General features: G+C 39.8%; 1 protein-coding gene across 5 annotated transcripts; it reads left to right on the top strand.

The window, feature by feature from the left end:
- The first annotated feature begins 1,140 nt into the window (after positions 1-1,140).
- Positions 1,141-25,638, top strand: MTFR2 (mitochondrial fission regulator 2). Of its 5 annotated transcripts, none has more exons than XM_061626335.1 (10): positions 1,141-1,193; positions 1,877-2,013; positions 6,072-6,219; positions 7,733-7,855; positions 13,911-14,015; positions 15,284-15,405; positions 18,507-18,682; positions 20,106-20,403; positions 22,544-22,730; positions 25,370-25,638. In XM_061626335.1, exons 3-10 carry the CDS (start codon positions 6,157-6,159, stop codon positions 25,433-25,435), a joined length of 1,140 nt encoding a protein of 379 aa, XP_061482319.1. In that variant the 5' UTR covers positions 1,141-1,193; positions 1,877-2,013; positions 6,072-6,156; the 3' UTR covers positions 25,436-25,638. The 5 variants fall into 5 exon arrangements, with proteins under 5 accessions (XP_061482319.1, XP_061482316.1, XP_061482320.1 ...); XM_061626332.1 differs by lacking the exon at positions 1,141-1,193 and adding an exon at positions 1,221-1,369; XM_061626334.1 differs by lacking the exon at positions 1,141-1,193 and adding an exon at positions 1,463-1,550.
- Positions 25,639-26,587: the final 949 nt, after the last annotated feature.

Genomic DNA, 26,587 nt, shown 5'->3' with positions numbered 1-26,587 from the left:
AAGTAACCTCAGATTGTGGGAAGGGGTTTTATAGCAATAATCAAGAAAGCTTAAATAAAGTCATCCACTTAAGATTTTCCCTTGTACAAACCTGATTTGGAAAGGGGAAATTTCTAGTATGTGTATAATCGCACTTCTAGTTTAGTTCTCTTAGATAGTTTAGATATTTGCATACCTATATGCATGGCACCTCCGGCTCCTACTGGGAGAAAGAGCAGGCTATAAATCTAATAAATAATCATAAGCTACTTACTTGAAGTAAACACTATTCCCTTGGGAATAGGAGTTCTGAAGATTTATCTACAGAGTGGTTGTTACCAGGTCAGGCCCAAAACATTTTTGCCTCACTTTGCCTAATGGAAGGACTGGCCCTAGATTTTACCCTGAGTAGCTTTAATTTGTTTAATAAACGCTTAATTAAATGTTCAGCGATTACAGCTTTTGGTTTTTTAGTAGAAAGGTGGGATATGTGATTTTAAAGTAAAGATTGGTACAATCTTGTTTGTGTTACGGCCCTATTTCTAGGTATGAAATAGATTTGCTGCTAAATTACAGAATGAGGGGAGCTGTAGGTGCTCCTCCGTGCCATCTCCATAATGCCATGAACATCTGGAACTATAACTAAAACAACTCGCTGATTGTGTTTTATACTTGGGATGATAAACATAACTGGGTTTTTGTTTTGGGGGGAAAAGCCTTTTTCTATTTAATAAAGAGCAGAAAGACGGAACTGACCATCCGCTGGAATTACAGTGACAATATCTCAGTAACATATATCAACGAAGGGACCCGCATGGTTTCATTTAGCAGCCGATCTGTTTTCTCGTCGCTGTGGCCGACTTGATGACAAGTTCCCACATGGTTAATTGTTAAACAACCCAAAGAGACAGAACAAAACCAATAGATGGGAGATAAAGAGAGAACGGACCTAGAATAAGGATGAACCACTGACAGCCAAGCCTCCATTAACTTAATTTTCCCACTGTCCTCTAGAAACCGATGGTTGCTACTTCCCATCGGCCCCCGCGCTCTAATTTCTTTTCCTTCTCTTGGACGTTGCAATCGTAAAATTAAGGCCCGCCCCCACTCCTATGATTACGTTTAGTGTCAAAAACGGTGGCTTTTCAGAGACCACGCCTCCGTGATGCCGGATAGGTTACAAAGTGAACTACGTTTATCTGCTTCCTCCAATCGTAAGAGGGAGTGCCAAAGTTTGATTGTGCTGTTGCAGGGACCGTGCTACTGAAGAAGGGTTGAGGGAGGGGGAGAGAGGCGGGAGGGGGAGTCTGTGGCTTCTGTTTCAATTACAGTGTCGTGCGTTCGTGCTGCGGGTCGGGGTCGGTGAGTGTTCTACTTCGTTGACGGTTTGGTAAGTTTCTGAAAGACTCCTCTCAACGGCTGAGTAGGACCGTTGGGGCGGGCCGGTGTTCCTGATGCATGTTGTGGGTTCGCTCGCTTCCTCATTCCACCTTCTCCTCCATCCTGCCGATGGGGCGCGGACTTGGCTCTGGACAAACACATGGGATGTAAAAACAATCCCCCGCCGAATGGTAAAACGCTATTGCTGAATGGCGTATGCTATTTTATATGGAGGAAAATCCTTCCTGTTCCTAGCCGCTGTTTTGAACGGGCGAGGAAAGGAAGCTCAACTGTCCTCCCCTTCATTCGTTTTGCTACGATATCACCGATATATAAGTCTAAAACAAAGGACGAGAGATGTATTTGTGCTGGCAACAGCTTCTGGTTCAACTAATATTTATTTATTGTAAATATTTTTATATCAGACTTCAATCATATTTCCAGGTTTTTGTTATTACGAAAATATGTTTGCATTCCTCTCTATGCACGTGACTGTCCTTTCTCTTTCTTCATTTAGACGAGTTTGAGGTGCTGATGATACCACCACTGGGAAATTATTGCGTTAAAAATCAGCTGCCTAGTAATTACAAAAAGTTATATGCTTTTTAAAAGCTTTCGATAAAGTCTGGTTCATTTTCGCTTGGGGCTGCAAAGGTATGGTAAGGTTTCTAGGTGTGCATGTGATACAACAATTTTATTCACATTTTGAATATTAATATTGTTTCTGGAAATACTACTTAGGACCATTGCATCCGAAGGTTGGGGGCAGTTGTTGCACCCCCCCCTTCCCCTTACTCATATCTGGCAAAATCAAGGCAATGTTGGACTTCAAAAACTTTTTTTTTAATGTTGAAGCTGAAAGCTGATAATGTTGAAGCTGAAAAGGCCACTCCGGAAGAGTGGATCAAATGTTTAGATTTGTTGTGATAGTGAAGAGTATGCAGCTAACTCTGGCTATATCAGGCTAAGGCTGCAATCCTAACAAACCCTAGTGGATATAGTGGGACTGATCTCTTATATGATAAGTACTGGATTGCACTGTAAATTAGATTAAAACACACACTTGTGTGGGATATTATGGGGGACAGTAAACCCCATCAATGAATTATTGATAGCCCATATGATTCTTACACAGCAGTATCTGCCTACGCAAAATGAGGGCTTTTGAGAAATTGGTACTTTCTGTGTGATTCTTTGATTCTGTGTGAGTCTGTATGTTTGAAGACAAAGACTATGATCCAGTACTTACCTCACAGTCTACCACTAGATAGCTGGTAACTACTGGGCAAAAACAAGTAAATAAATAAACAATAAAATCATTGTTTCTCTATTACATGGAATATAAATGCCCATGCTATTTGCTTAATAGTTATAAATACACATCGCTTTCTGCAATAAAATGGCAGGTATTATATTATCTATCATTCATAATGCTTGACCTCAGAAATCAAATTTCCCTATTTTCTTTTGCATGGGAAAACAGGCTCTAGTACAGTATGTTTTTGAGTATTGTGAATTAAATCTTAAATGAAGAACAGTGTGTATTTTTAACCAAACTTGTTTTAAACAATGTTATTTTCTAAATGACAATTAATGAGACTTATTTTAAAAAAAGAATTGTTAAAAATATAAACTTACCATTTTGTATGATGTGTGAAACACTGTTGGGAGTCAAAGGAAAAAAAAGGCCAAAACTTTGAATGTAGATATGTGGGTCATGTGCAGTAGCATCACATATGCTGCTTCATTTTTTTGTCAAGCCAGAAAGCAAAGTCGTAAGAATTCATTTTTAAAATTGTACTGAAATAGAAAAAATGACAAGTTATTCTATGAGAGGAGCCTAACAGCGCAATCAATCCTATGTGCGTCTAGGTAGAAACTGTTTGGCTTCATTTACTGTCAAGTAAGTGCATATAGGACTGCAGCCTGAACTTATGTGTACAAGATCACTCATGCCTGATTAGCTATTCATTTTAACACAGTTAGATAAGGTCAGTGTAAGATACTTTGGTACCTGGGCCAAAATTCCCCAAGTATTGCCCTATATTCCCTGTATCTTAAGGTGGGCACCTTATTTCATCTCAGGGTTAATATAATTGAAAGCAAACAAATATTCCTTTCACATTGGGTGACAGGCAGAAAGAAGCATGACTGACTCTCAGGGCTGTGGAGTCGGAGTCTGGAGCAATTTTGGGTGTAGTCTGAGTCGGTAGAAATGTACTGACTCTGACTCCTTCATAAATGGCAAATGTATATTAACTAGCAATAACAAATTTACTGTAGTAAAGTGGTAGCACAAGGCATTTCCTACCACCACGTGAATCCAGAGCTTGGAAAAGTTACTTTTTTGAACTACAACTCCCACGAGCCCAATCCCTACCAAACACAATATATCAGACTGAAGAATTCAATCAACCACCAAAACAGCTATTAGCTATAGAACAGGTAAAAAACATTAGATATCTTGGAATCATTTTCCAATCATCAGGTTCCCAACAGCAGCATATAACCTCTAGTCTGCTGAATGCCAGACATACGACTAAGTCTCTAATATCTTTTTTTCATACTAAAGGAGGTCGACTTATCCCCCCGGCTAGAAAGGTTTTTGTTGCTAAAATAATTCCCCAACTTATTTATGGAGCCCAGATTAGTACAGTTATGAATTTTACAAAGATGGAAGCTATTCAAAACTCCTTCTTAAGAGCTATATTAGGAGTTCCCACCTGTGTACCTAACCACATTCTGAGACTAGAATGTGGTTTGCAATCTATAGAGGCAACCGTTTGGAAGCTGAGGATATTATTTTGGTTAAAACTGATCTTTAACCCCTTAGGGTTGGCTCCTCATGTTCTTTTAGATAATCATCATTCTTCCTGGGAGATAATGATCCATGATAAACTATCAACCTTAGGTCTCTCTCCATCTTATATACTACAATTGAGCTTGGAAGCTGCTCGAGAGCTAGTTAAGCAACGGCTCAAAGATATTGATTTTCAGAGTCACCTTATTAAGAAGCAAAGACACAATCCCAAATTTTGCACACTAATGACATATTTGTCGACCCTAGAGCTCCCTAATTATCGTAGAGCCTTTACTTTAATGCGTCTAAATATCCTACCGTCTGCTATCCTTTTAGGCAGATACAATAAAATTCCCTATTCAGAGAGAATATGTTCATGTGCTGTGAAAGAACCAGAATCCAATGAACATGTTCTCTTTCGATGTACATACTATCAGGATCTGAGAACCAAATTAATTTTACCTATTCTACGATCCTTTCCAGGTAGAGACCAAGCTTTTTATTTAGACTAGTTACTAGGTGACTACTTACCTGAGGTGACATTTGCAGTTGCTAAATTCAGTGCGACGACCATCCAATACAGGAAAACTATAATGAATTAACCATCTCTTAATAAATTGTAATATGATTTTAATTGAATTTAATTATTTTATTGTATAGGGATGAATTATGAGTGTATTAATACTTTTATATTTTGTATGTTCTCTTGAATGGTCTGTTGACTGTAATAATAAATTCATTCATTCATGCTATTAGCTAAGAAATTATTCTTCACTCTAATAAGATATAACATTCTACCACCAGCCAAGAGTTCTTTACTGCATCAGGTGTTTTAGATCATGATTACAGTTCCTGATCACGATAGCAATGCAATCTACACTGGGTATTTGTACAAATACCCAGTCTCCAAGCCAACATACTAAAAAAATGAAGTGCAAATTAAGGAACATGTTACCCACCCCTCATGTTACCTCTTGCACTGTTTTCAGGGTTTTATAAAAATCAGCACATGGATAGCATTTCAGATTATCAAATTGTTTTTCATGCTTTATCACAATAACTCTTGCAACACCCTATATGGTAATAGTATTATCTGTAAGTTATATACTGGGGGTATGGGATCTGAGAAATTGTCCTGAGGAACTCTGACCATGTATAATATAAAGTGTCAGTTACACTTAGTTTTAGACCCTAGTTCTGAGGAGAGGAAGAAAAGGGGTCAGATGCAGTTCAATTGAATATGGAGGAAGCAAGAGGTTACTGATCTCTCCCAGTTTGGCCCCTCGTTATCTAGTGTTTTCTTTCCACTTAGAAGCAGGCTCCCATGGTGGACACTGAGGAAAAGAAGGAAGAGGTGGTAATGAAGGAGACTGCTGGAAGGCTCCCTTCAGGACTGTGCCACATGGGGGGATTTCAAGTACTTCACTTTGTGCTTGGAAGGGCCATGCTCTTTGCTGCACCTCCTCTACTGCCAATTACATGCAGAGCAGTAGCAAGTCAAGGCTGCAAGAGTGCCTACTACATTTAATTATTAAGATCCTGGACTTGTGCCCGAAAGTGTGGCCTTAACTTTTTCTGATTCATGACCAATTTTGGTTCCTGATAGTTCGACTTAAAAGGCCCTTATGTTACATGTTGGCCTTCCTGTCTCTCTGAAAAGGCTTGGGAATGATAAAAGGCATTTCTCTTTACGTGTAGCAGTGTATATCTGTGTGCGCACATGTTTTCTCAAGAGCTTTAAACCAAGTTCGTAGGTTTGCTTCAACTGCTATTTCTAATATAGTATTATAGATAATTGCATCTTTTACTAATTGTGCTTTTACATTATGTTTATAATTATTTCAAGAGGATGTATATGTAAACTGAGTTTGTCTTTTTATCCTAATTGTGAAATAAACTTTTTTCTTTGCAGCTGCAGTAAATATTTACCGAGCTTCTCTGGCATGTGCAACACCAATTTTTAAGTGGCGCTTGGATTAATTCAATTGCTTTGTAAAATGTCTCTAGTACTGAATCTCTTAAGACAGCTGCTGGAATATTATGGGGTGCCAGCGGAACTGGTAAGGAAATATCGAGCTCAGGGGTGGGGATGTTGCATGAATGTTTTGCATTTAAACAGAGTAAAAAGTTTGACATCTTCACAGTGCTCCATAATTCCACTCTATGCTCATCACGAGGACTGTTCCATCAGCCTCTGGGGAGCATGATATGAAGATGAGTCTTCCTTTCTTTCTTGGAGCTCAGCAAGAATTTTCTCAGCACATGCACTGCTCATGGATGCTAGATGTCTAGTTGATTGTCTCCTGTTTGACAGTTGCATATTCTATGAAACCAAGATTACTCTTGTGCTAGGTAGCATTTTAACTCTATTTGTATCCTGGTATATTTGATAATAAAGGCAGTAGTGAGGGCTTTCTCCCCAGAGCCATACGAGACTGAGTACATGTCTTGCCTGACACTATAAATATTGCAAAATTTGGATTCTGTCATTTCTGTAGTTATGTCTGCCTTGATCTTATAGGAGATGCAGATTACAGACATAATAATGTATCTTTTAGTGGTTTGATTTCATTTAACAAAATTTGTACATGGGCTACTCCTGTCAATTGCCATTATTACTGTTGCTGCTTGTGGAGAGCTGCATTGATGGTAGTTTCAGCATGAAAACAAATCAGTAAGTTGGACTACCACGAAGTGTTCTTCAGGTCAGCAGGGAATGGAGCAGAGAGCAAAGGATTAACTTTTCAGGAAGAAGGCAGGGGAGAAACAGGAAGGGACAGTGGTAGCATTGGCCTGCTAGTCCCTTTGGCAAGCACAGAACTGGGCTGCTGGGTAAAGGAGGCTGTGTCAATGGTGTGCTGAGCACTCTCTCCCTGGTTATTGGGCAAAGTGGATTTGGGGAGATGTGGTAGGTAGGAAGGTGGAGGTGGTCTCTTCCATCCAGGAAGCACCTCAATGACTGCCAAAAGAGAGAGAAGCAAGTGCTGCATTTGGGGAGCTCGGAGAGGCATCTTGCTACCTTGAGTAACTATCCCTGGGTAGGTGAGCAGAACACTGTCTATGGGGAGGTCTCCTTGCTACTCTGCGTGGTTATCTCCCTCCCTCCCTTATTGAGGGAGCAGAGCGCTGCTTGCAGGGGGCTCAGAGAGCTTGTGCCACCTTGGGCAGTTGATCCCTTTTAGGAGAAGGCTGTGCAGATTGGAGGACCATATAATGTTGGGCATTGTTGCATTGCCAAGTGCTCTAAAGACACTTTCTCTTTTTTTCTCTTTTCCTTTTTTGGTATAGACTTAAGGTCTATAGCCTACTCCCAAGCCATAGCTCTAAAGGAGCAGAACTACCTTTAGAAAGCAAAGCCCTCCCCCACCTCCACCCCCCCCCCAAAAAAAACCACCCTGGAAAGTTCTCCTCTCCAGAAAGGGCATAAAGGTTTTATTCCTGATTAGCCTTGACTTCTTCCTGAAGAGGAGTCAACTCTTGGCTCCAGTAGCCCTCTGACTAAGAATATAAAATATTCAGGTTGATTAAGGATCCTTACCTTGTCTTGTCTTCATGGCTTTTTCCTTTTTACAGCTTGTACAAAGGTGTGAAGTTTGTCTTAATGGTTTTGCTCTTATGATTGCATCCCATCTTCCTTCAAATACGTTTTCAGGAGCACGCTTCCTACAGTTATGTGGCATCTCAAGGAGTTGTGCGGTGAGATTATTGATGTCAATTCCCTGTCTTTCATAGTGACATTCCTGCATAATTATAGCTTCAGATTTCTGTAGAAATCCTCTCCCCACTGTCCTTTTCCTTCACTTGTTATTTTTTTCCTGTCTTGGAAGTCTTCCATACATGCTTATTAACAATATTTCTTTGTCACCCTGTAACCATAGTTATCTGGGTGGCATACATAAAAACGGTTAAAATAAAATATGAACAATAATAAGGGAATTATAATATAAAACATAACACAGATTAAATAATAAAATTAAGCAAAGACATACTTTCCCCCCCCAAAAGCAGTTATGTTTTTTCTACTTTTCTGGCAGCCCTGCTGTAGTGTACCTTTTCATAAAGCAGCTCATGTTACTTATTTTTATTTAGGAAATTTCAAGACCATCCCTCATCGCATACAGTTATCGCTTTGAAATTTCCAATATGATATATAACAGTATCATACAGCAATAAAATACAGTGGTTAATAAAACCAACCATCAATAAAACCTGGGCCTTAGGCAGCTTTAGCTAATTACCTCCAAAGGCCTAGGAGAACAAATATGCTTTAACTTGGCAGTGGAATCCCTGAAGATTGTTGTCATCCATGCCTCCAGGTGCCACACCACAACAGACATCCTACCTCACATCATTGCACAGGAAGCCATGTCCACTGGTGGGACAGCAACAAGTGTTCCCACCCCTGCTGACTGCACGGTCCGGGCTAGTTGGCATGGGAGGAGGTCATTTAGTGCATTGAAAGTTGATATTAGCACCTTAAACTGGACCTAGTAATACATTGGCAGCCAATGCAGAGCCTACAGAATAGGTGTTATATGACCGTGCAGATGCACGTGTCGGTTCTCTAGTGGCAGCATTCTACTTAAAGACATCTCTGGATGTATTTAAAGGAACCCAAATCCTGTGGGACCCCACATTTCAGTAGTCTAGAGGAGAGCCTGGCTGGGAGTCCAGAGTCCATGAGTTCAAATCTCCGCTTGTGTCTCCTGGGTGTCAAGGGCCAGCTAAAGATCACCCCCACAGTGAGTGGCTCAGGGGTTACTTGCCCTGCCACCTGTGCAGCTGTGGGCAAGCTGCATAGACCCAAGGAGCCCAGTTGCCGACAAGGAAGGGGCTGGCTTGTGCAGCTGTGGCAAGCTGAGCAGGGTCTAGCCAGCTGGGGAGGACTAGCTTCAGAGGGAGGCAATGGTAAACCCCCTCTGAATACTGCTTACCATGAAATCCCTATTCATAGGGTCGCCATAAGTCAGGATCGACTTGAAGGCAGTCCATTTCCATTTTCCAGATGTAAGGTTACAAGAACATGCATCACAATAGCAAGGCTATCCAGTTCTAGGAACTCCTTGCTACCAAAGCCACCGGGGCCTTAAGTGACACTGCTGGATCCAAATATACCCTCAGACTATGGGCCTGCTTCTTTGGTGGAGTGACACTCCATCAAGAACAGGTTGTACATCCAATTCCTGTACATGCAAACTGCCCACCATAGTGCCTCTGGCAGGATTTACATTCAGTTTGTTGGCCCTCATTGAACCCTCTGCCTCCAGGCACCAATTCATCACTGGCATGACTTCATCTGGATCATACAAAATGGAGCTGTGTCTTGCCTGCATATTGGTGATACCAAGCTCCAAACTACCTGATGACCTCCCGGGCCCCCATGGTTTCATATAGATATTAAACATTGTTGAGGGAAGAGAAGCTGGTGGGACTCCATATCACAACAAAGCTTCTCTATGCTTCTCTCTCAAAATGGTCCAGTATGTGGGAGCAGAACCACCAGAACACAGTGCTTTCAACTCCTAACTTGCAGAGCCGCTCCAGGATAATACCATGGTCCATGGTATCGAAAGCTTGCAAAGATAATCAGCAGGGTCACACTCCCCTCATGTCTGTCCTGCTACAGATCATCATCCAGCATGACCAAAGCCGACTTGGTGCCAAAACCAAGCCTGATGCCAGACTGAAATGTACTCAACTGGTGAATAATGGTTTTATTGCTTTCATATAATCCTATGTTGAAAGGAAAATAGAGCAAATAATGGGGGATGTTCTAGCTCTAGATAGAGAAGAGTAGTAATATAATTTTAGGTGCAGTCCATGGTGAAAGGTAAAAAGACATAACTGTTCTTGGAAGTTCTAGGCTTAATCTAAGGTTTAATTATTAGCATGATCGAGCCAATTTGAGTGGTAATGATACCTCTAAAATTGTCACGCATTTAGATTTAGCATATCTTTCATATAATTTCCTTGTTAATAGTTAGAAGTATTGAGTGAAATGAAGCTTTCCTTTTCCAAGCTTTAAGTTGGATTCCTGCACTGAACAGGGGGTTGGACCTTATAGGCCCCTTCCAGCTCTACTATTTTATGATTCTACTGTTATCTCCTAATGGCTAGGAGATGGTCCGGCTCAATCAAGTGTCAAATGTTCATTAACTGATCATTAGATGACTTGCATTTATACTGAACTCAGTGGGAGTTTGGTGTTGGTGCTCTGAAGTGTACACTTTTTGTCCACCCTATATGAGTATTGCAGTGGGCAGTAAAACTTTCCACTATTAGGTTTTTCTGTGGAAAATGCACTGTGTCATAAAATTAATTAACTGAAATTACTCCTGGGGTCCTCCTATAGTCAGAGTTACCTACAGAGGCGCAGATGATCTCAGTGGCTTGAGCTGATTAATTAGCTATGTACCTATCAAGAGAAAGTGGAACTGGCTGTGATGAGACGTCTGTTGGTTATATCCAGATTGGCTCAAGAATGTAGAAAAAGGAGTTTGATTTGGTCTGGTCAGCCAGCTGTTCTTGCTCCTTGCCCCTCATGGCTGATAAAAACTAGCGTAGAGGGAACAGCCCAGCCAGCTGGGTCAAAGAGATGATTGATGACGCCTTGAGAGAGGGGATGGGCCCTGTCTCTTTAAAGGAGGCAGCGGTTAAACCCCCTCCTTAAGAAACCCTCCCAAGTATATAACTTGGGTACATCTGCAACCCAGAGCTTGGAAGATCATTTTTAAAAAGGAATAAATTACAGTTACTGTTACATGGCCCCCAAAAGGGATAAATTACCATTACAATTGTTCGGAAAGGAATTTATTACTTTACCATTACTCAAAAGTAATCATTACCATTACACTTAAGTTACTTAAGTGCTGGCCTTGGCTGCTGAACACCTAAGTCACTTAAAACAACATTAAAAATAAACACACACACACACAGAGGTAGGATAATTCTTATTATCCATAAGATAGCAATGGTTGTCTCTCCACTGGTAAGGGAGATGGGGAGGGAGGCAGAGGCCACCACTCAGATCTTTGCACATTAGTGCAAGCCCCGCACACGCGCGCACACACTCAGCCAGCAAGCGTCATGTCTCTCACTCAACCACCTCCTGGACTCTGCCCTGCTACTAAGGCACACCCACCCAAGCAAACATTTTCCCCGGGAGTGCAAAAATGTTATAGCTCTGCAAATGCAGCAAGTAGCCAGGTAGGGCGGCAGAGGCGGAGGCCTCTTTGCATGCCAAGTGCAAACAGTATTCACACACACATGCAAGCACACACGTTATCGTCTCCCACCGACACAGTTCTTTATCTCCATTCCACTGCTGCCTCCTTCATCCACATCCTTACCCTCCAGCTCCTTTCTCCCTCCACTCCATTCTTCACCACCATTCATTTTTTTAAACAATTTTTTTTCTCTTGACTCCACCCCCCATCTCACTTTTCACCTCCTCCTTGTCACCTCCTAAACACCCACAAAGCATGAGGGAGGAGCGATGCTGCACAGAAGCCCAGTTTGAGGCACATGATTTTCATCCACGATTCAGAGGAGAAGAAGACTTCCCCTCCTCTGCCCCCCCAAGTAATGCGCAAAAGTAATGCTGGAAACATTACAATTACTCCTCAAAAGTAAAAAAAACTTACTCCTCATTCTCTTACGATAAAAATGTGAAGAAATTACCCACTCTTTTCTCAAAAAAGTAATAAATTACAAGTAATTTGTTTTTTGTAACTAATTACTTGCAAGCTCTGCTGCAACCATTACTGTCACTTGAGGCTCAAGTAGCCTCACTGACGCAGAGAACTGACTATCAGTTTTGACTGGTGACCCAACTGTGCCACTATCTGAATAGCCTAATTTCTGTTGTCTGCTCTAGTAACCTCTAGCGTAGACTATTCCAATGTGTTATATGTGGTGCTGCCTTTGCAGATTGTTCAGAAACTGCAGCTGGTGCAGAATTTGGTGGCCAGATTACTGACCAAGGTAAGTTGGTCCACACATATAACACCAATGCTGGCACGTCTGCACTGGCTACTGATTAGTTTCCAGGCTCAATTCAAAGTTCTGGGTGGCAACAGGAGAACGGGTCTTTTTAGTGGTGGCCCCCAACTGTGGAATGCTCTCCCCAGGGAGGCATGCCTAGCGCATTCTCTATCTGTCTGTGAGCACCAAGCAAAGACCTTCTTCTTTACTTAGGTCTTTGGCCTTTGATGTGTGTTGTCCTAGTTACTTCTTTTTGTTATTTGATGGATTTTAAGTTTTTATTGATTATTGTGTATGGCTTTTAACCTATTGATGAATTTTAGTGATCATGTGTGTTTTTATCTAGGATTCTTGTTTTAAATTTATGTATGTTTTAAATCTGTTGTAAGTCACCTAGAGATGTTTGGTATTAGGTGACTAAATAATGCTCTATGTGTAGGACTACCTTTAATGATAGTCTGGAATTTAGCTTCCAGTAGAGCTTGTGAGAGTTAGGAAGTTTGATTACATTACACTAATACATCAGTTTATCATGTCCTTATTTCCCCCTGCTCCCGGCCTTTAAAATCTAATGTAAGGGTATTTAAGTGTATTTAAGGATTCCAAGGAAAATAATTTCCAAGCATAGCTTTACATTTTTTTGAATATAACATTTAAACCACACAAAGTGCAATTTACCTTGAACTCAGTGGGATTTCCTTTTGAGTAGACATACACAGGATTGCACTGTAAGTGTGTTTTATTGATTCCCCCCCAAATATTTAACTTCTAGTACTTTTTGACTACTGAAAACTTTTTGAGAGATACAGCACATAAATTAACATAGGTTGTTTAAAAAAATACTGTTTACTAAATACAAGTAAAATAAGCATGCTAAATTGGATCTCAATCAATTTAGGGCAATATTTTCCAAGTAAAAAAAATCCAGACCGCCTCCCCCCCTTACTGCAAAAGTATAAATAAATAAAAGTATGAATAAAATTGGAATAAATTAATGAATGGTATTTACTTTATACACTTTCTACTAGGCCTGTAGTCAAGTAAGTTATTTTCTGTAATTCTCACAAAATATACACAAATCTAGTATTTGACTTATCAACCTATCCTATAAGTTCCCTAAAAAAAAAAAGTAGTATGCTTAGGATTGGTGAAAGTTTGTAAGTATTTGGGTACTCTTTCTGTTACTTGTTTGGTGCAGTTCTTAGTATCATATAGTATTTAAATGATTTAGTACATTCTGCAACTATTATAGACCACTATAATATCTTAATCTTATTGTGCGAGATCCAGTGTAACATTACTGCAAGAGTTTTGAGAGTTAACGTTGTGCATGAGGTGCTGCACAAAGCTTAACTCACTGAGTATAATAACAGCAGTTGTGCTACACTAGTAACAGGGTTCTTACTAATGGAATGGCTGTTGTGTGAGTGGGTTGCCACAATAGGATATTTCTTATTAACTTCATTCTTAAATTAGGGATGTAACTTCTTACCAATGGATCACTCAAATAATGCTTTAGTTTGACAATTGTTGGGGCAATTTTATAAGGACAATTTTTAATCTGAGGGTCTTCAGTTAAGTGCACACACTTATTGTTTTTTTAGACTTTTCTTCTTCCAGTGCTTTCTTTTAATACTAAGTTGTAAACCAATTAATTTTTTTCCAATACTTAAAAGACAAATGATTAATCAACTAAAATTATCTAATTGGTTGTCAGCTCTTTTTAAAATGCTCACATTTAACTTGCAAAGGCCTTTTTGACTCTTAGATGTCCTGGGCGTGGGAAAGAAAAAAGTATGGATCTACTCGAAGTTTTGTTCGCAGATTGGGGAAGTGTCTTTCGTTAACTCCTTGTCCAAGGCCTCGCTTTCAGGTATAGGTCTTACTGCCAAGTTTAAGATGAATATAAGGAATCTAATCTTGTCATGTACTGCATAGAGGAAATAAATAATTCTACTGGAATTGTGCTGTTTAGGATTTGGAAAGGTGTAATAGAAATGTATAGTGGAGTGGCCATTATAAACCTCTGAGAATAAAGTGACATAATGGACAATTAGAAGAAAAAAGTCCAAAATATATCTGTGCTTATGAATATGGAAAAGTAGTATTTGATTCTCTGGATGATTTATTGCAGCAGCCCAAAGCCAAACTATTTAAGTAATTAAGATCATTTGCGCTGTAATACTTTGAATAAAGTACTGAATGCTATCCTATCAAACAGTCTGTAAGAGTTAGTATGTATTTTGTTTGTTATTAATTTAGCTAAAAGATGGTGCTGCAGCTGTGCTCAGGGAAAATGAATTGGGATAATTATGCTATATTTTGACTTTGGGAACGTTCAGGAGGATTATGGTGATAGTGCGCCAAAACCTCTCTTGAAATGTGAAGCCCTGCTCTAGGCTGTTCCAGTTTACTTCATCTTAAATGTATGACTAGAATTTTTAAAGATAAAGGCAAGGAGCGTAAAAGTGGTTGGAGGTATAGAATTGCTACCAAATGAAGGCAATAAATAGTCAACCTGTGGAGGCTACTTCTGTTCCCTTTTGTGGCTCCTCAGATATTGCTTGTCATTTGAGTGCAGTGGCTTGCCATGCAGACACTCTCCATCTCACTATAAACCATTCTCCTTGGCCTTGAGGTTTGTTCCACATGATCGGCCTCTGCCCAGTACAGCTTGACACTTAGAGACAGGCAGCTATTGGTGGTGGTGGTGGGGGCTGTAAACAACCTCTAAATGATGGCTGACTTGTCTGTTCTTGCTCTCAAAGATCAGGGTTCTTCAGCTTTGGAAACAGTTTATTTATTTATTTATTATTTGATTTATATCCCACCCTTCCTCCCAGCAGGAGCCCAGGGCGGCAAACAGAAACACTAAAAACACTTTAAAATATCATAAAAACAGACCTTAAAATACATTAAAACAAAACAATGTTAAAAACATTTTTTAAAAAAAGCTTTAAATAGTTGACAGATGGGGCATGGGATACAAGACAACAAGATGATATTCCTGTACCGTTCACTAAACAGGGAAATAATGCATTCTAATACTAAAACTAGTGGACACTGCTTGATACCTTTTTAATTTTTTAAAAACTGATACAAATATATAGACACCTGACAATATTTTTTCTGCTGCTTTAGGCAATCCAGAGTTTGAATTCTTTGACACCTGAGCAAAGTAGCACTATTGGCTCTGTTACGCCTTCCCTTGCTGATGTCTTGTGGGTGGCAGACGATGACGGAGAACCATATGCTAGATTTAGGCAAGTAAAACTCTTAAGAATGACTGCATGTTTTGTAATAGGATTGTCTCAGTCTTTCTTAGCTACAGCTGTTCTGACCTGAGAGACTAACAATCAGCATTTAATTTTTAAAAAATGTAAGGTATCTGGATCACATTTACATTGCTCAATGATGGGTTGGACCTGAGAATGGAGAGTGAGGGTAGATGGGGATAGTGACTTTCTCTGTCCCACCCCAAATGCCTCTCTGAAGGGTCAGGGGATTTTCTGAACAGTGTGGGCTATGGCATGACGGATTTCCTTGGGAGAAGAGGACTGGCCAAAATGTAATGGAAGCACTTGTACAAGTAGACTTTGGATTGCGTGTGAACATAAGAGCTCTGCTGGATCAAACCAAAGATCCATCTAGCTCAGCATCTATTTCTAATAGTGGCCTAGCAGATCCCTATGGGAAACCCACAAGCAGGACATGAGTGCAGTAGCACTCTCCCTACTTGTGCTCCCCAACATCAGAGGAATACTGTCTCCAAGACTTAAAGCAGTATATCGTTATCCTTAATCCTTGAATTTGCCTACCTCCTTTAAAGCTATCCAGTAGTAATGGTGGCCATTCCTACATCTTGTGGTAGCAAATTCCATAGAGAGGCAGAAAAACTTTGCTTGATTTGCTTTTTCCAAACCATGCATAATTTTATACATTTATATCATGTTCCCCTCCCTATAAACTAAAAAGCCCCAAATGTTGTAACCTTTTCCTTATAGGGGAGTTGTTCCATCCCCATGATCATTTTGATTGCCCCTTTCTGCACCATTCCCAGCTCTCCATTATCTTTTTTGCGGTGGGGCAACCAAAACTGTACATAGTATTCCAAATGCCGTTGCATCACAGAGTCATATAATGGCAGTCTGATAATTTTCAATCCCTTTCCTAATGATCCCTATCATAACATCCACTTTTTTCATAGCTGTTATATACTTGAACAACATCTTTATTGAGCTGTCCACCACAGCTCCAAGATCTCTTGCCTGGTCAGTTGCTGCCGGTATAGACTCCATAAGTCTATATGTGAGGTTGGGATTTTTTGTCCCAAGATGCAACACTTTATACCTACTTACATTTAATCACATTTACCATTTTAATTCCCATTCACCCCATTTGGAGAGATTGTTTTGGAGCTCCTTGCAATCTCTTTTTTGTTCTGAACACCGTGAACAATTTGGTGTCATCACAAACCTAGACACCTCACTGCTCAGCCCTAACTCTAACTCATTTATAAACAAGTTTAAAAGCCCAGATCGAATAGTGACAACTCTCGGTCAAAATCCATACAGGCAACCCCTCCAAAAGATAATGTCCACTAATCAACCTCCACCAAACCACATTAAGAAAAACAATTAGGAGGGGTGGGGCTTGAGCAGAATTAGCATGGCTTCTGCAAGGGTAAACCCTGTCTCATTAAACTCATAAACTTCTGTGAGAATGTTAATAAACCATATGGATATGATCCAGTAGAGATTGGTTGTTGTTGCTTTTTGATGTGGTTTGGGGAAGGTTGGTTGGGAGACATAGTCTTTTGGGGGACATTTCCTGTTTGGTTTTTAACTGTTTTTTACTTGTTTGGGGGGGGTGTATTTTCACAGGGGAGTGGTGTTCGTGAACATTGCCAGTTTGTTTTTTGAAATGGGTATTATGTCATGACCACAACAGTTTCTTAGATTTCTAAGTGTGGCCATAGATCCAAAAAAGCTTGGGGACCCCTGTTCTATATGTTTGGTAATTCTATCTTTAATCATGCTTTTCACTAGTTTTCCTGGAGCAGATGTTAAGCTAACTAACCTGGAATTTCCTGGATCCCTTTTTTTAAAAGATGGTGTTACATTGACCACTTCCAGTTCTTAGTTATGGAGGCTGATTTTAGCAACAAGGTAGTATTTTTGGTAGAACACCAGGTGGCAGCACTTAATTATGCCAATTTCCTCCTCTCATGAGTCCATCCGGTTGTCAAGAGTTACTCTGGGGTGGGGGTGGGAAGAGAGAGAAAAGCAGGGGACTAGTCAGCAGGAAAGCCCCCTTCTGTGAGCTTCCTTCTACATGCCATTCTCAGGATGCAATCCAATGGTTTAAGAATTTTTTGTCATCACATTAACATTTTCCATATGAGAGTTCTCATGAAATTGCAATTGTTGATCTTGGCTGGTGGCTCCGTACCTTTTTACTTTATAGATTACAAGTAATTGAGCAATTGTATTTTTGATGTCTCTGTGTAATTGGCTATTTATAACCTTATCCAAATTTTAATATTGATAACTTGTTATATTTTACTCTTTGCTTTATTAATGTATTTTGATGATATTTGTAAGTCTCCTCTGTATCCTGAAAGGTGGAATATAAATAATAATAAATAAATAGCTGCTCTGTATCCCAGAAAACGAACACTGCTTCTCTTTCCTTCCACAATGTATGCACTTACATAATCACTTGGTTAATCTGCACTGAGGAGGAGAGCGAACCTGGTGTGTTTTGTGTCAAATAAATATTATATGAATCTTGCATACATTGACATCAGGTATAGATTTTGGTAAATAAACCAATGTTGTGCAAACTGTATAAAAGAGATAATGCCACAAAACCCCAAATTCATTTTTCAGTCAGGGCTGCAGTCCTATACCCATTTATCTGTGAGTAAACCCCAGTGAACTCAGTGGTATGTACTTCTACTTAGACATGTATAGGATTGTGCTTTATTTATTTATTAAATGTATATCCTGCCCTTCCCCCCAGAAGGAGCCCAGGGCAGCAAAAGGTGATAAAACGTCTTAAAAACAAAACGTCTTAAAAATATCTTTAGAAAGAAAATCTTTGGAAACGTCTTAAACAATTCAGCACAGATGCACGCTAGAATGATAAGGGCTACTTAAAAGCCTTGTTGGAAGAGAAAGGTCTTCAGTAAGCACTGAAAAGACAACAGATAATGACACCTATCTAAAATTTAAATGCACTTAATATTGAGTTTAATGTGATGGTCAGATAAATGTACATATATATCTCTTTACAGTAATAATCTTGACTTTTTGAGTGTTTCCTCTGTTCGCTTATAAAGCTGTGCATTTATATTTTCTAGATTTGATGAACGGAGAGGGCTTGTGTCTGCTGCTTCAAAAGGAAGAATGAAAAAATCACTTATTGTGAATGAAGATGCGTTCAAAAAAATTTCTGCTCTTGAGAATGAGTTAGCTCATCTTCGTGCACAGATTGCAGGAATTGTGGCGATACATAGGCCAGGGAACGATCAGTCATGTAAGCTTGTCTATGTGACTCCTAATACGTTTATCCGTGCATGATTCTCCTGCTCTTCCTAGCATCCAGTCACGCTGCCATCTGATTGCAAAATTTATATAAAAAGCCGTTGCTAGTTCTTTGTTCATTCTCCACACAGTGTATGTGTAAACATTGACAGCAGTTTCTGGGAGTTATATATGCACCCTTTGCCCACTTTGCCAACAACAAACAAGAGAAGATGAAATCAAATATGTTAGAAATAAAAGTCTGATCAACATATTACATTGGGAATATTGCCTAAATCCAAAGAACCTACAACTATTTCTACATGTTCCAATGGGCAGTTCGTGGACAGCGACCTCTGAGGTTGCTTGGCAAATCACTTTTCAGTCTGAGGATTGTTCAACAGCGGATTTTGAAACAGTGTGAACATCTGCTGTTCAAAGAAAAAAAGTAGTGGGGGGAGTCCTGGCCACTGGGTACCTTAAAAGTTCTAATCAATAAATTATGTAAATGAAAATTGATTATAGGTAGGGTTCTTATGTATTTCACACATTTTACAATTGCACTGTACCAGTTGAGAATTTTAGTATTCAGGATTCAGCCTTGTAGAACTTCCTTTTTTAGCCTAAACAATAGAAGAGCTGAGAAGAGCTTCAGTGGTTGAAGGCTATTCAATGTAGTTTATTTACTATGGTTGGTATTCCAAATAATCATTCTGTCAGTGCAAGTAATTCTGCTTTCACAACAAAACTTTCTCCCCTGTCCTTCCCTCTCCCTATCTGTTGTGAATTTTCCCTCAACCTTCTGGAGCCAGATTTCGGAAGGGTGCACGAGAGGAAAGGAAGTTCCATTGTGCAAGTAGAAATCCTTGTTCTGATGGAACGAGTTAGTTAGATACTGCCAGTGCCTTTTTTAAAATGTTACTCACCAGAAAAGAGTACTGGCACCTCCTTTTTTGCTGCCCATGGCAGCCATTTTGTGCTGGCACCCATGGCACTTTTATCAAGATATGAGTATTGGCATCTCGTTTTGTTTACCAGAAAAAAAGTGCTGGCTATCACCCAGTATTTTTACTCCACACTTGATAATAATCCATTTTATTCTGTAATATTGCTGAGGAAACTTAGGCTAAGATAGAATTGCCCAAAGTCACTCAGTAATTGTCATGACTGAACAGTTATCTGAATCCAGGTCTCCCTGATCCAAGTTTGACACTCAGGCAGAACCAATGCAATAGTCTGTTGAATAACTTTTTTAAAAGTGCATTATGAGGTAACCTGATTTTGTTCCTCATTGTGTTCATCTGTTCATGCTTTCCTGTGTTAGGCTGTGCAGATTGTGTTAAAAGTACACCAAGTGATATATCTGGGATGAATATTTTTGTTTAAACAGTTTAGTTATCTTTTCTCCTAATATTGTATCTTCAATTGTTTAATAGGTTCAAGTACTGTGAATTTATCAAACATACCTTTTAGTGCTCTCCCACAGCCAGAAATGACTTCTACACCGGTTCCTAGCTCTCTTTGTAATATAGTTGTTCCACCACCACCACCACCACTACCTCCATCTGATTTTGATTCCCGTAAGTCAGCAATTGAGCTTATTAAACAACGTCGGGCTGCAAGTAAGATAACAAAAGTTACAGATAGTGCTGGATGGCAGAATGCTAAAGCTGTTCCTAGTATGATGGAGGTTCTGAAGGATATAAATAAGGTCAAACTAAGAGCAGTTGAAAGGTACGTAAAGCAGAATATACATTTGAAGATAAAATAATGTTGAAAGGGATCTAAAATAGGGTCACCACCGTCAGTCTTTATTTCAGAGTGCCTGTGAAATTGGTTTTATATGCTCATGCACAGTTCTGTCTGCACATTCTCCTGCTTGAATGCATTTGGGCTGATATGCCAGTGCAAATTGTGCAGGTGACTGTCACATTAAACTAGCAGAACTCTTTTCCTTGAAAATCCAAGTTATTGCTCATGACCTTCATTCCTTTCCTCATTCAGCTGAGTGGATGAGAGGCAACACAGCATTTAAACCTGTACTTGACCGTTCATTATAGCTGCTAGAAATAGTTTTTGCCATATATTTTTAAAAGTTGTTGAACTGGAATATTGATAGTAGTGGTTGAGCTTCCTTTTTCTCCTCAAGAATCTGAAAATGAACTGGAATCAAGAATGAGGTGCATGATAGAAAATGCATGCTTCCAATATCTGAATACATCAGTATATCACATACATTTGTACAGCGCTGTGTTATTGTGAGGGTGGCTACTCTTCATGTGGTTCAGTGTATATTGTGTTGGCTTCCCAGACATAGATGAAGAAGTGATTGTCTTAGTTTTATATAAAATGTTTGAGTGCCTTATTCATGCCCTCCTTCATTTGCAACTCAGCTCATGGGAAGGAATCTATAGTAGGCTCCTCTTCTCCCAGGCATTTTAGCATGTCTTTTTAAATTGCTTTTTGAAAATGTGTTTTTAAATTTGTATATTTGTTTTTAATGTTTTTAATTATTGTAAACCGCCCAGAGAGCTTTGGCTATGGCACAGTATACAAATACAATGAATAATAAATAAATGATTCCTCGAACTTCCATCCCTATGCCAGGTGCACATAGTGTCAAGTGTACTGCAACATACTCGGCCTTACCTTGAATGAGAATCTTCAGAGTGACTCTCATTCCTCTTCTCCCCACCAGCCTGGAGCATATACAGATTGGTTGAGTTGGCATGTATCAGACGGGGCAGCTCGATTGCTCCAGGAGAAGTGCACATGGCTTCCTGCTGCATGTAATGTCTGGAGACATTGCAATGTGCTTTTATAGCCAAGAACTAGTGAATGAGTTAAAGGGCTCCATGTGGGAGTTCCCTCCTGTGTTTGCAGTTACTTCTTTTATTAGCATCTATTGGTTTTATGACTGAACAATTAGAATGTTTGAAATAAAGGTGACTGATGTAGAAGTGTAATTGTTAATTATTGTGTTAGATTTTGTTTTAATGCCCATAATTTGTGTGTGATTTCTTTAGGATATAGAACATATTGCAGATTTGCGACAATATTGTCCTTGGTGGAGCGGGGATAACTTAAAGAGTCTGCAGTGCTTGCTTTGAAAGATTTCCATAATCCCCTGCCACCAATGATAGAACAGTGGTGTGGTCAGCTTTATCTTGGTGGTTTGCGTTGGGAACAAACAGATAATGGGATTACCTGGAGTGCCCAAGGGCTGCAGTGACTGTTTGTGCCTCTAACACCCTTGACTGCTTAAGGTAGAGGCTGGGAATCTGTAGTCCTCTAGATGTTGTTGGACTCTGACTCCCATCCACCCTGCTCAACATGGCCAATTGTCAGAGGTGATGGGAGTTGCACCAACATCTGGAGGGCCAGAGGTTCCCCACCCAAGGAGTGTGATTGCACAGTAGACCAAATGGTAAAATACTGCCACAGTTCACAGGAATCCAAGAACAGCATTCAAGCCTGGAATGGAAAGTGTGGGTTGTATCCAGTGTTGTCCTTCTGCTGACAGAAAGCTCTTTGACCCAGCAGAGGCTTCTGTCGGTGGATCAGGGAGTGACAATTTTGACAGATTCTTCCTCCCCCTGCATAGTCTCACATGCTATTTTGAAGGCCATTTCAGTCCTTTGATTTGTGGTGTCTCTAGTGTCTGCGGGGCAAAGAGGGAATCTGTGAAAGTTGCCTCTCTCCAGTGTTGTCGGAAGCCTCCGCTGGATCAAAAAGCCTTCCATCAGTGGAACACCATTGGATAAGTCCTATGTTGGGAATGAACGTGTTAGCAAATACTACCATATGTGTTCACCAACTGGGACTAGCAGTATTGTTGACTAAAGATTGGAAACATTTTTGGCTCTTTCTTCAGATCACCAGGAGGTACACCTCTACCTAAAACAAAGAAAATAACGCAATCACGATGGGATCCCGCAGCTTTAATAGCAGAAGCTCTAAAGGAGAAATTTGCATCACAGGGCAACGATGATAATGAGTCATTTGATAAAGAGAACAGATTCTATGGTGCTTCTCCATTTTCCAGTCCAGATACCCCAGAGGTATGTGTCTGATGTTAAAAAATGCTTTCTCTCATTTATATGTGGCATATGAATACTAGTGACCTAAAAGGAAGTCTAATAGTATCCAGTGTTATGCTCTCAGTTTAAAAAAATCCACCTGCTAATTTCCAAGTGCTAAATTGTTTGTTTTATTAATTATATTTATTTATTATAGATATTTTATACTGCTCTTCAATAAAAATTGCCAAAGCAATTTTCATAACGACATACAAAATTAGTTAAAATACAAATGATACAAATATGAGCAATCATAATAAACATTAGAAGGCAGCAAGACCTTAAAAACAAGATGAAACCCAACAAAAGATCTAAAATTATGTGTAAAAGGCCCAGAAATACTTAATATGTCACTCTTCAATTTTCTCTTCCAAGGCAGCTTGTAGTACATATTGAAAGAAAACAATAACATAATCATAAGTAAAACAGGAGTATGCTATAAAAAGGATAAGCAGAATTCAAGAGACCTAAAGCTGATTAAATGACATAGGAAATTAAGGTTAATGTTGCTACATAAGCCTTAACTATGGTTTTAAAGCCAGTAGAGGAAACTTGAGAGTGGACTTCAGAGCTGGTGCCAGACATGGCTGGGCCCTTGGGCACCAGTCCACTCTGCGACTGCGGTGCCATAGCGCAATCTCCCTATTAAAGTGGCACAGGGCTAATAAGCCTACCCACATGACTCACCTACTTCTCCTGTCCCTGTGAATGATGTGCGTACTGCACGTGCATGCATGCCATCAACCAAGATTGTGGCAGGAGCATCAGCCCCTTAGGGAGGCCCCTGTGCCATCTTGGCTGATGACAGGCATGCATTCACAGTGTGCGTACATAATTCACAGGAATGGGAGAGGTAGGTGGGACTTGTGTGCAAGCTTATTGAAGCCCACTGTTACTGTATTGGAGGGGTGCCTGCGAGGTCCCTCTCCGCAATCCATGGCAGGGTTGGGAGCTGATGCTGCCATGGGTTGCAGAACAGGAGCACTACCCTTTGACCTTAAGGAATGGGCCTTTCGGGGGCCCTCGGTCAGGGCTCGACTTGGCCACCCTCTGGTGCCGGCCCTGGTAGAGTTGCTGAAAGGGGCTCGCATATTCGCTTATGCTCATTTAACCATGATTAAGGACTGTCTTGCCCATTATTTGCATGTGTCTAACAGGTTTTTAATTATTTAAAACAACAATTTTCACATTGGATGACTCACACATTTAATTCTCTCTCCTCCTCCTTTCCCCCTCCCCCAACTTCTCTCTAGCCTCCAAAGTAAAGTGAACCTTTTTTTTTCTTGCCTTGATTTGTATTTTTGGTAAAGATCTTCAGCCATTGCTCTAACATGCCACTCTGATACTACTATATATTTCCTGATCACTTTGGCAGTGAATGTTTTTCCTCTGTGCAAATAACTGGCAAGCTGCTGTCTGCCCACCTGCCAGCTTTTTTCACAAAGAAAGGAGCGTGCTCCATTGTCACTTTGGCAGTGCTAAATGCTGCTTGTGTGTGTTTGTGGCAACAGTAGATGAGGGTCTTTCCCATGCTTGACAGTAGCATGCGGCCTAGTAGTGCTGCTAGTGCTTCCTAGCTTCCATCACTTATATTATGGAGGTTACAGTTCTGATAGTAATGGCAGAAGGAGGGGCTTGAACAGTGGAGGCTGGTAGCTCCACTATCAGTGAGGCAGTGAATCTGCTCTAGGTTGTAGTCCGAATTTTCAAGGAAGCTGTCTAAACAGCACTGCTCTGCTGACACTGGAGCCACCAGCCTCTATTGGGCTTGAATTCCTCTATTGCCTTACTGACACAATAACACACTTTCATTGCAAGGTTCTGATCCTAAGTTTGTTTTCTTGGCATACATTCTCTTGGCTCATCTTGAATCTGCTCAGTGACTTTCAGTTCTGGTCTGTGACATTGCCATGCAGTAGTTTGTTATTCATAAGCAGATGGGTGTATTTTTAATACGTTTTTTAATATTCGCATTTATATACTGCCCATATAAAACTAGGTTCTCTGTGTGTTTTATAGAGACATTAAAAATACAAGTACATCCAAAATTTGCAAAACCAATTATAAAAGCATCAACAAAATCCATCTAAAACTAACGTAGACGCAACAGCTAAAACAAAACCCATATAAAACCAGTGTACCAACATGAAACTAGAGCATGACAAAGTGGGAAAAGTAGTTCAGAAACAAGCCAATAATTATTATTTTTTTGCCATGATGATCAATAGATTTTTTTACCACACAGAAGCTGGCCATGAAATAATTTATTCTGAAAAATGAGTAATTCTCATGTCATGCTGCAGCTGACTGTCCTATTAACGTTAATTTTGTTTGGCTGAAAACTTTAGTGCATACTTTCATCTAATACATGACATACATATTAAGATACTTCGTCTTGAACTTATAAGCCATTTCCTAAAATACATGTTTAAAGCAGGCCTATAATTAACATGACCTTTGTTTTATGTTTTAAGTTTCTTGTCTGGGCTCTTCATTAAGATTGGTGAAAAGTATTCATCAGCTCCTATTTTCTTGAATCTTTTTTTACAAATAAGATTCCTGCTGCTGGGAGGAAGGGTGGGATATAAATCAAACAAATAAATAAATATGTTTTGTTTCAGGTTGGCTGTCGCATTTTGAAGCCAAGTAAGAAGCAGACACTTATTAGAGCTAATGAACTGATGTAGGTATTAGCTACAAAAACAGCGATTTATATGCATATTCCATATACATATATGTGTGTCTATATGTATATATATATTCCATGGTGTAATGCTTCTGGACAAAAACTGCTATCTGTAACAGCTGGAGCTACTTTTACTTTGGTTTCATAGACATCAATACTTTCTGTGCTATAAAGCAATGGCCTATAAAGTTAACTGTTTTTTTAGCAGCAAAGCATCTCATCTCGAATTTGTTCATGTAAAATGTTTTACCAGCGAGAATATATTTTTGTTGTTGTTATGTGCCTTCAAGTCGATTACGACTTATGGCGACCCTATGAATCAGTGACCTCCAAGAGCATCTGTCATGAACCACCCTGTTCAGATCTTGTAAGTTCAGGTCTGGGGCTTCCTTTATGGAATCAATAAATGCTGTTTTTCCAGCATTATTGTCTTTTCTAATGAATCATGTCTTCTCATGATGTATCCAAAGTATGATAACCTCGGTTTCATCATTTTAGCTTCCAGTGATAGTTCTGGTTTAATTTGTTCTAACACCCATTTATTTGTCTTTTTTGCGTAAAGCTCTCCTCTAACAACACATTTCAAATGAGTTGATTTTCTCTTATCTGCTTCTTTCGCTGTCCAACTGTCACATCCATTTATAGAGATCAGGAATACCATGGTTTGAATGATCCTGACTTTAGTGTTCAGTGATATACATCTTTGCATTTGAGGACCTTTTCTAGTTCTCTCAGAGCTGCCCTCCCCAGTCCTAGCCTTCTTCTGATTTCTCGACTATTGTCTCTATTTTGGTTAATGACTGTGCCATGGTATTGATAGTCCTTGACAAGTTCAATGTCCTCGTTGTCAACTTTAAAGTTACATAAATCTTCTGTCGTCATTACTTTAGTCTTCTTGACATTCAGCTGTAGTCCTGCTTTTGTGCTTTCCTCTTTAACTTTCATCAGCATTTGTTTCAAATCATTACTGGTTTCTGCTAGTAGTATGGTATTGTCTGCATATCTTAAATGATTGATATTTCTCCCTCCAATTTTCACATAATCTTGGTCCAATCCGGCTTTCCGTATGATATGCTCAGGGTATAAATGAAACAAATAGGGTGTTAAAATACAATCCCGTCTCACACCCTTTGCAATTAGGAACCAATCTGTT

The sequence above is a fragment of the Rhineura floridana genome, chromosome 4, assembly GCF_030035675.1.
Source record: "Rhineura floridana isolate rRhiFlo1 chromosome 4, rRhiFlo1.hap2, whole genome shotgun sequence".
In the NCBI taxonomy this organism is placed as follows: domain Eukaryota; kingdom Metazoa; phylum Chordata; class Lepidosauria; order Squamata; family Rhineuridae; genus Rhineura; species Rhineura floridana.
This window is presented reverse-complemented; position numbering and strand designations above follow the sequence as displayed.

Bases quoted from the DNA above. Each gene is read 5' to 3' on its own strand.
- MTFR2 (XM_061626335.1), top strand. From the start codon at position 6,157: ATGTCTCTAGTACTGAATCTCTTAAGACAGCTGCTGGAATATTATGGG. The intron at 14,016-15,283 runs GTATAGGTCTTA...CTGCTGCTTTAG, and splicing joins GTCCAAGGCCTCGCTTTCAG to GCAATCCAGAGTTTGAATTC. The intron at 20,404-22,543 runs GTACGTAAAGCA...CTCTTTCTTCAG, and splicing joins AAACTAAGAGCAGTTGAAAG to ATCACCAGGAGGTACACCTC.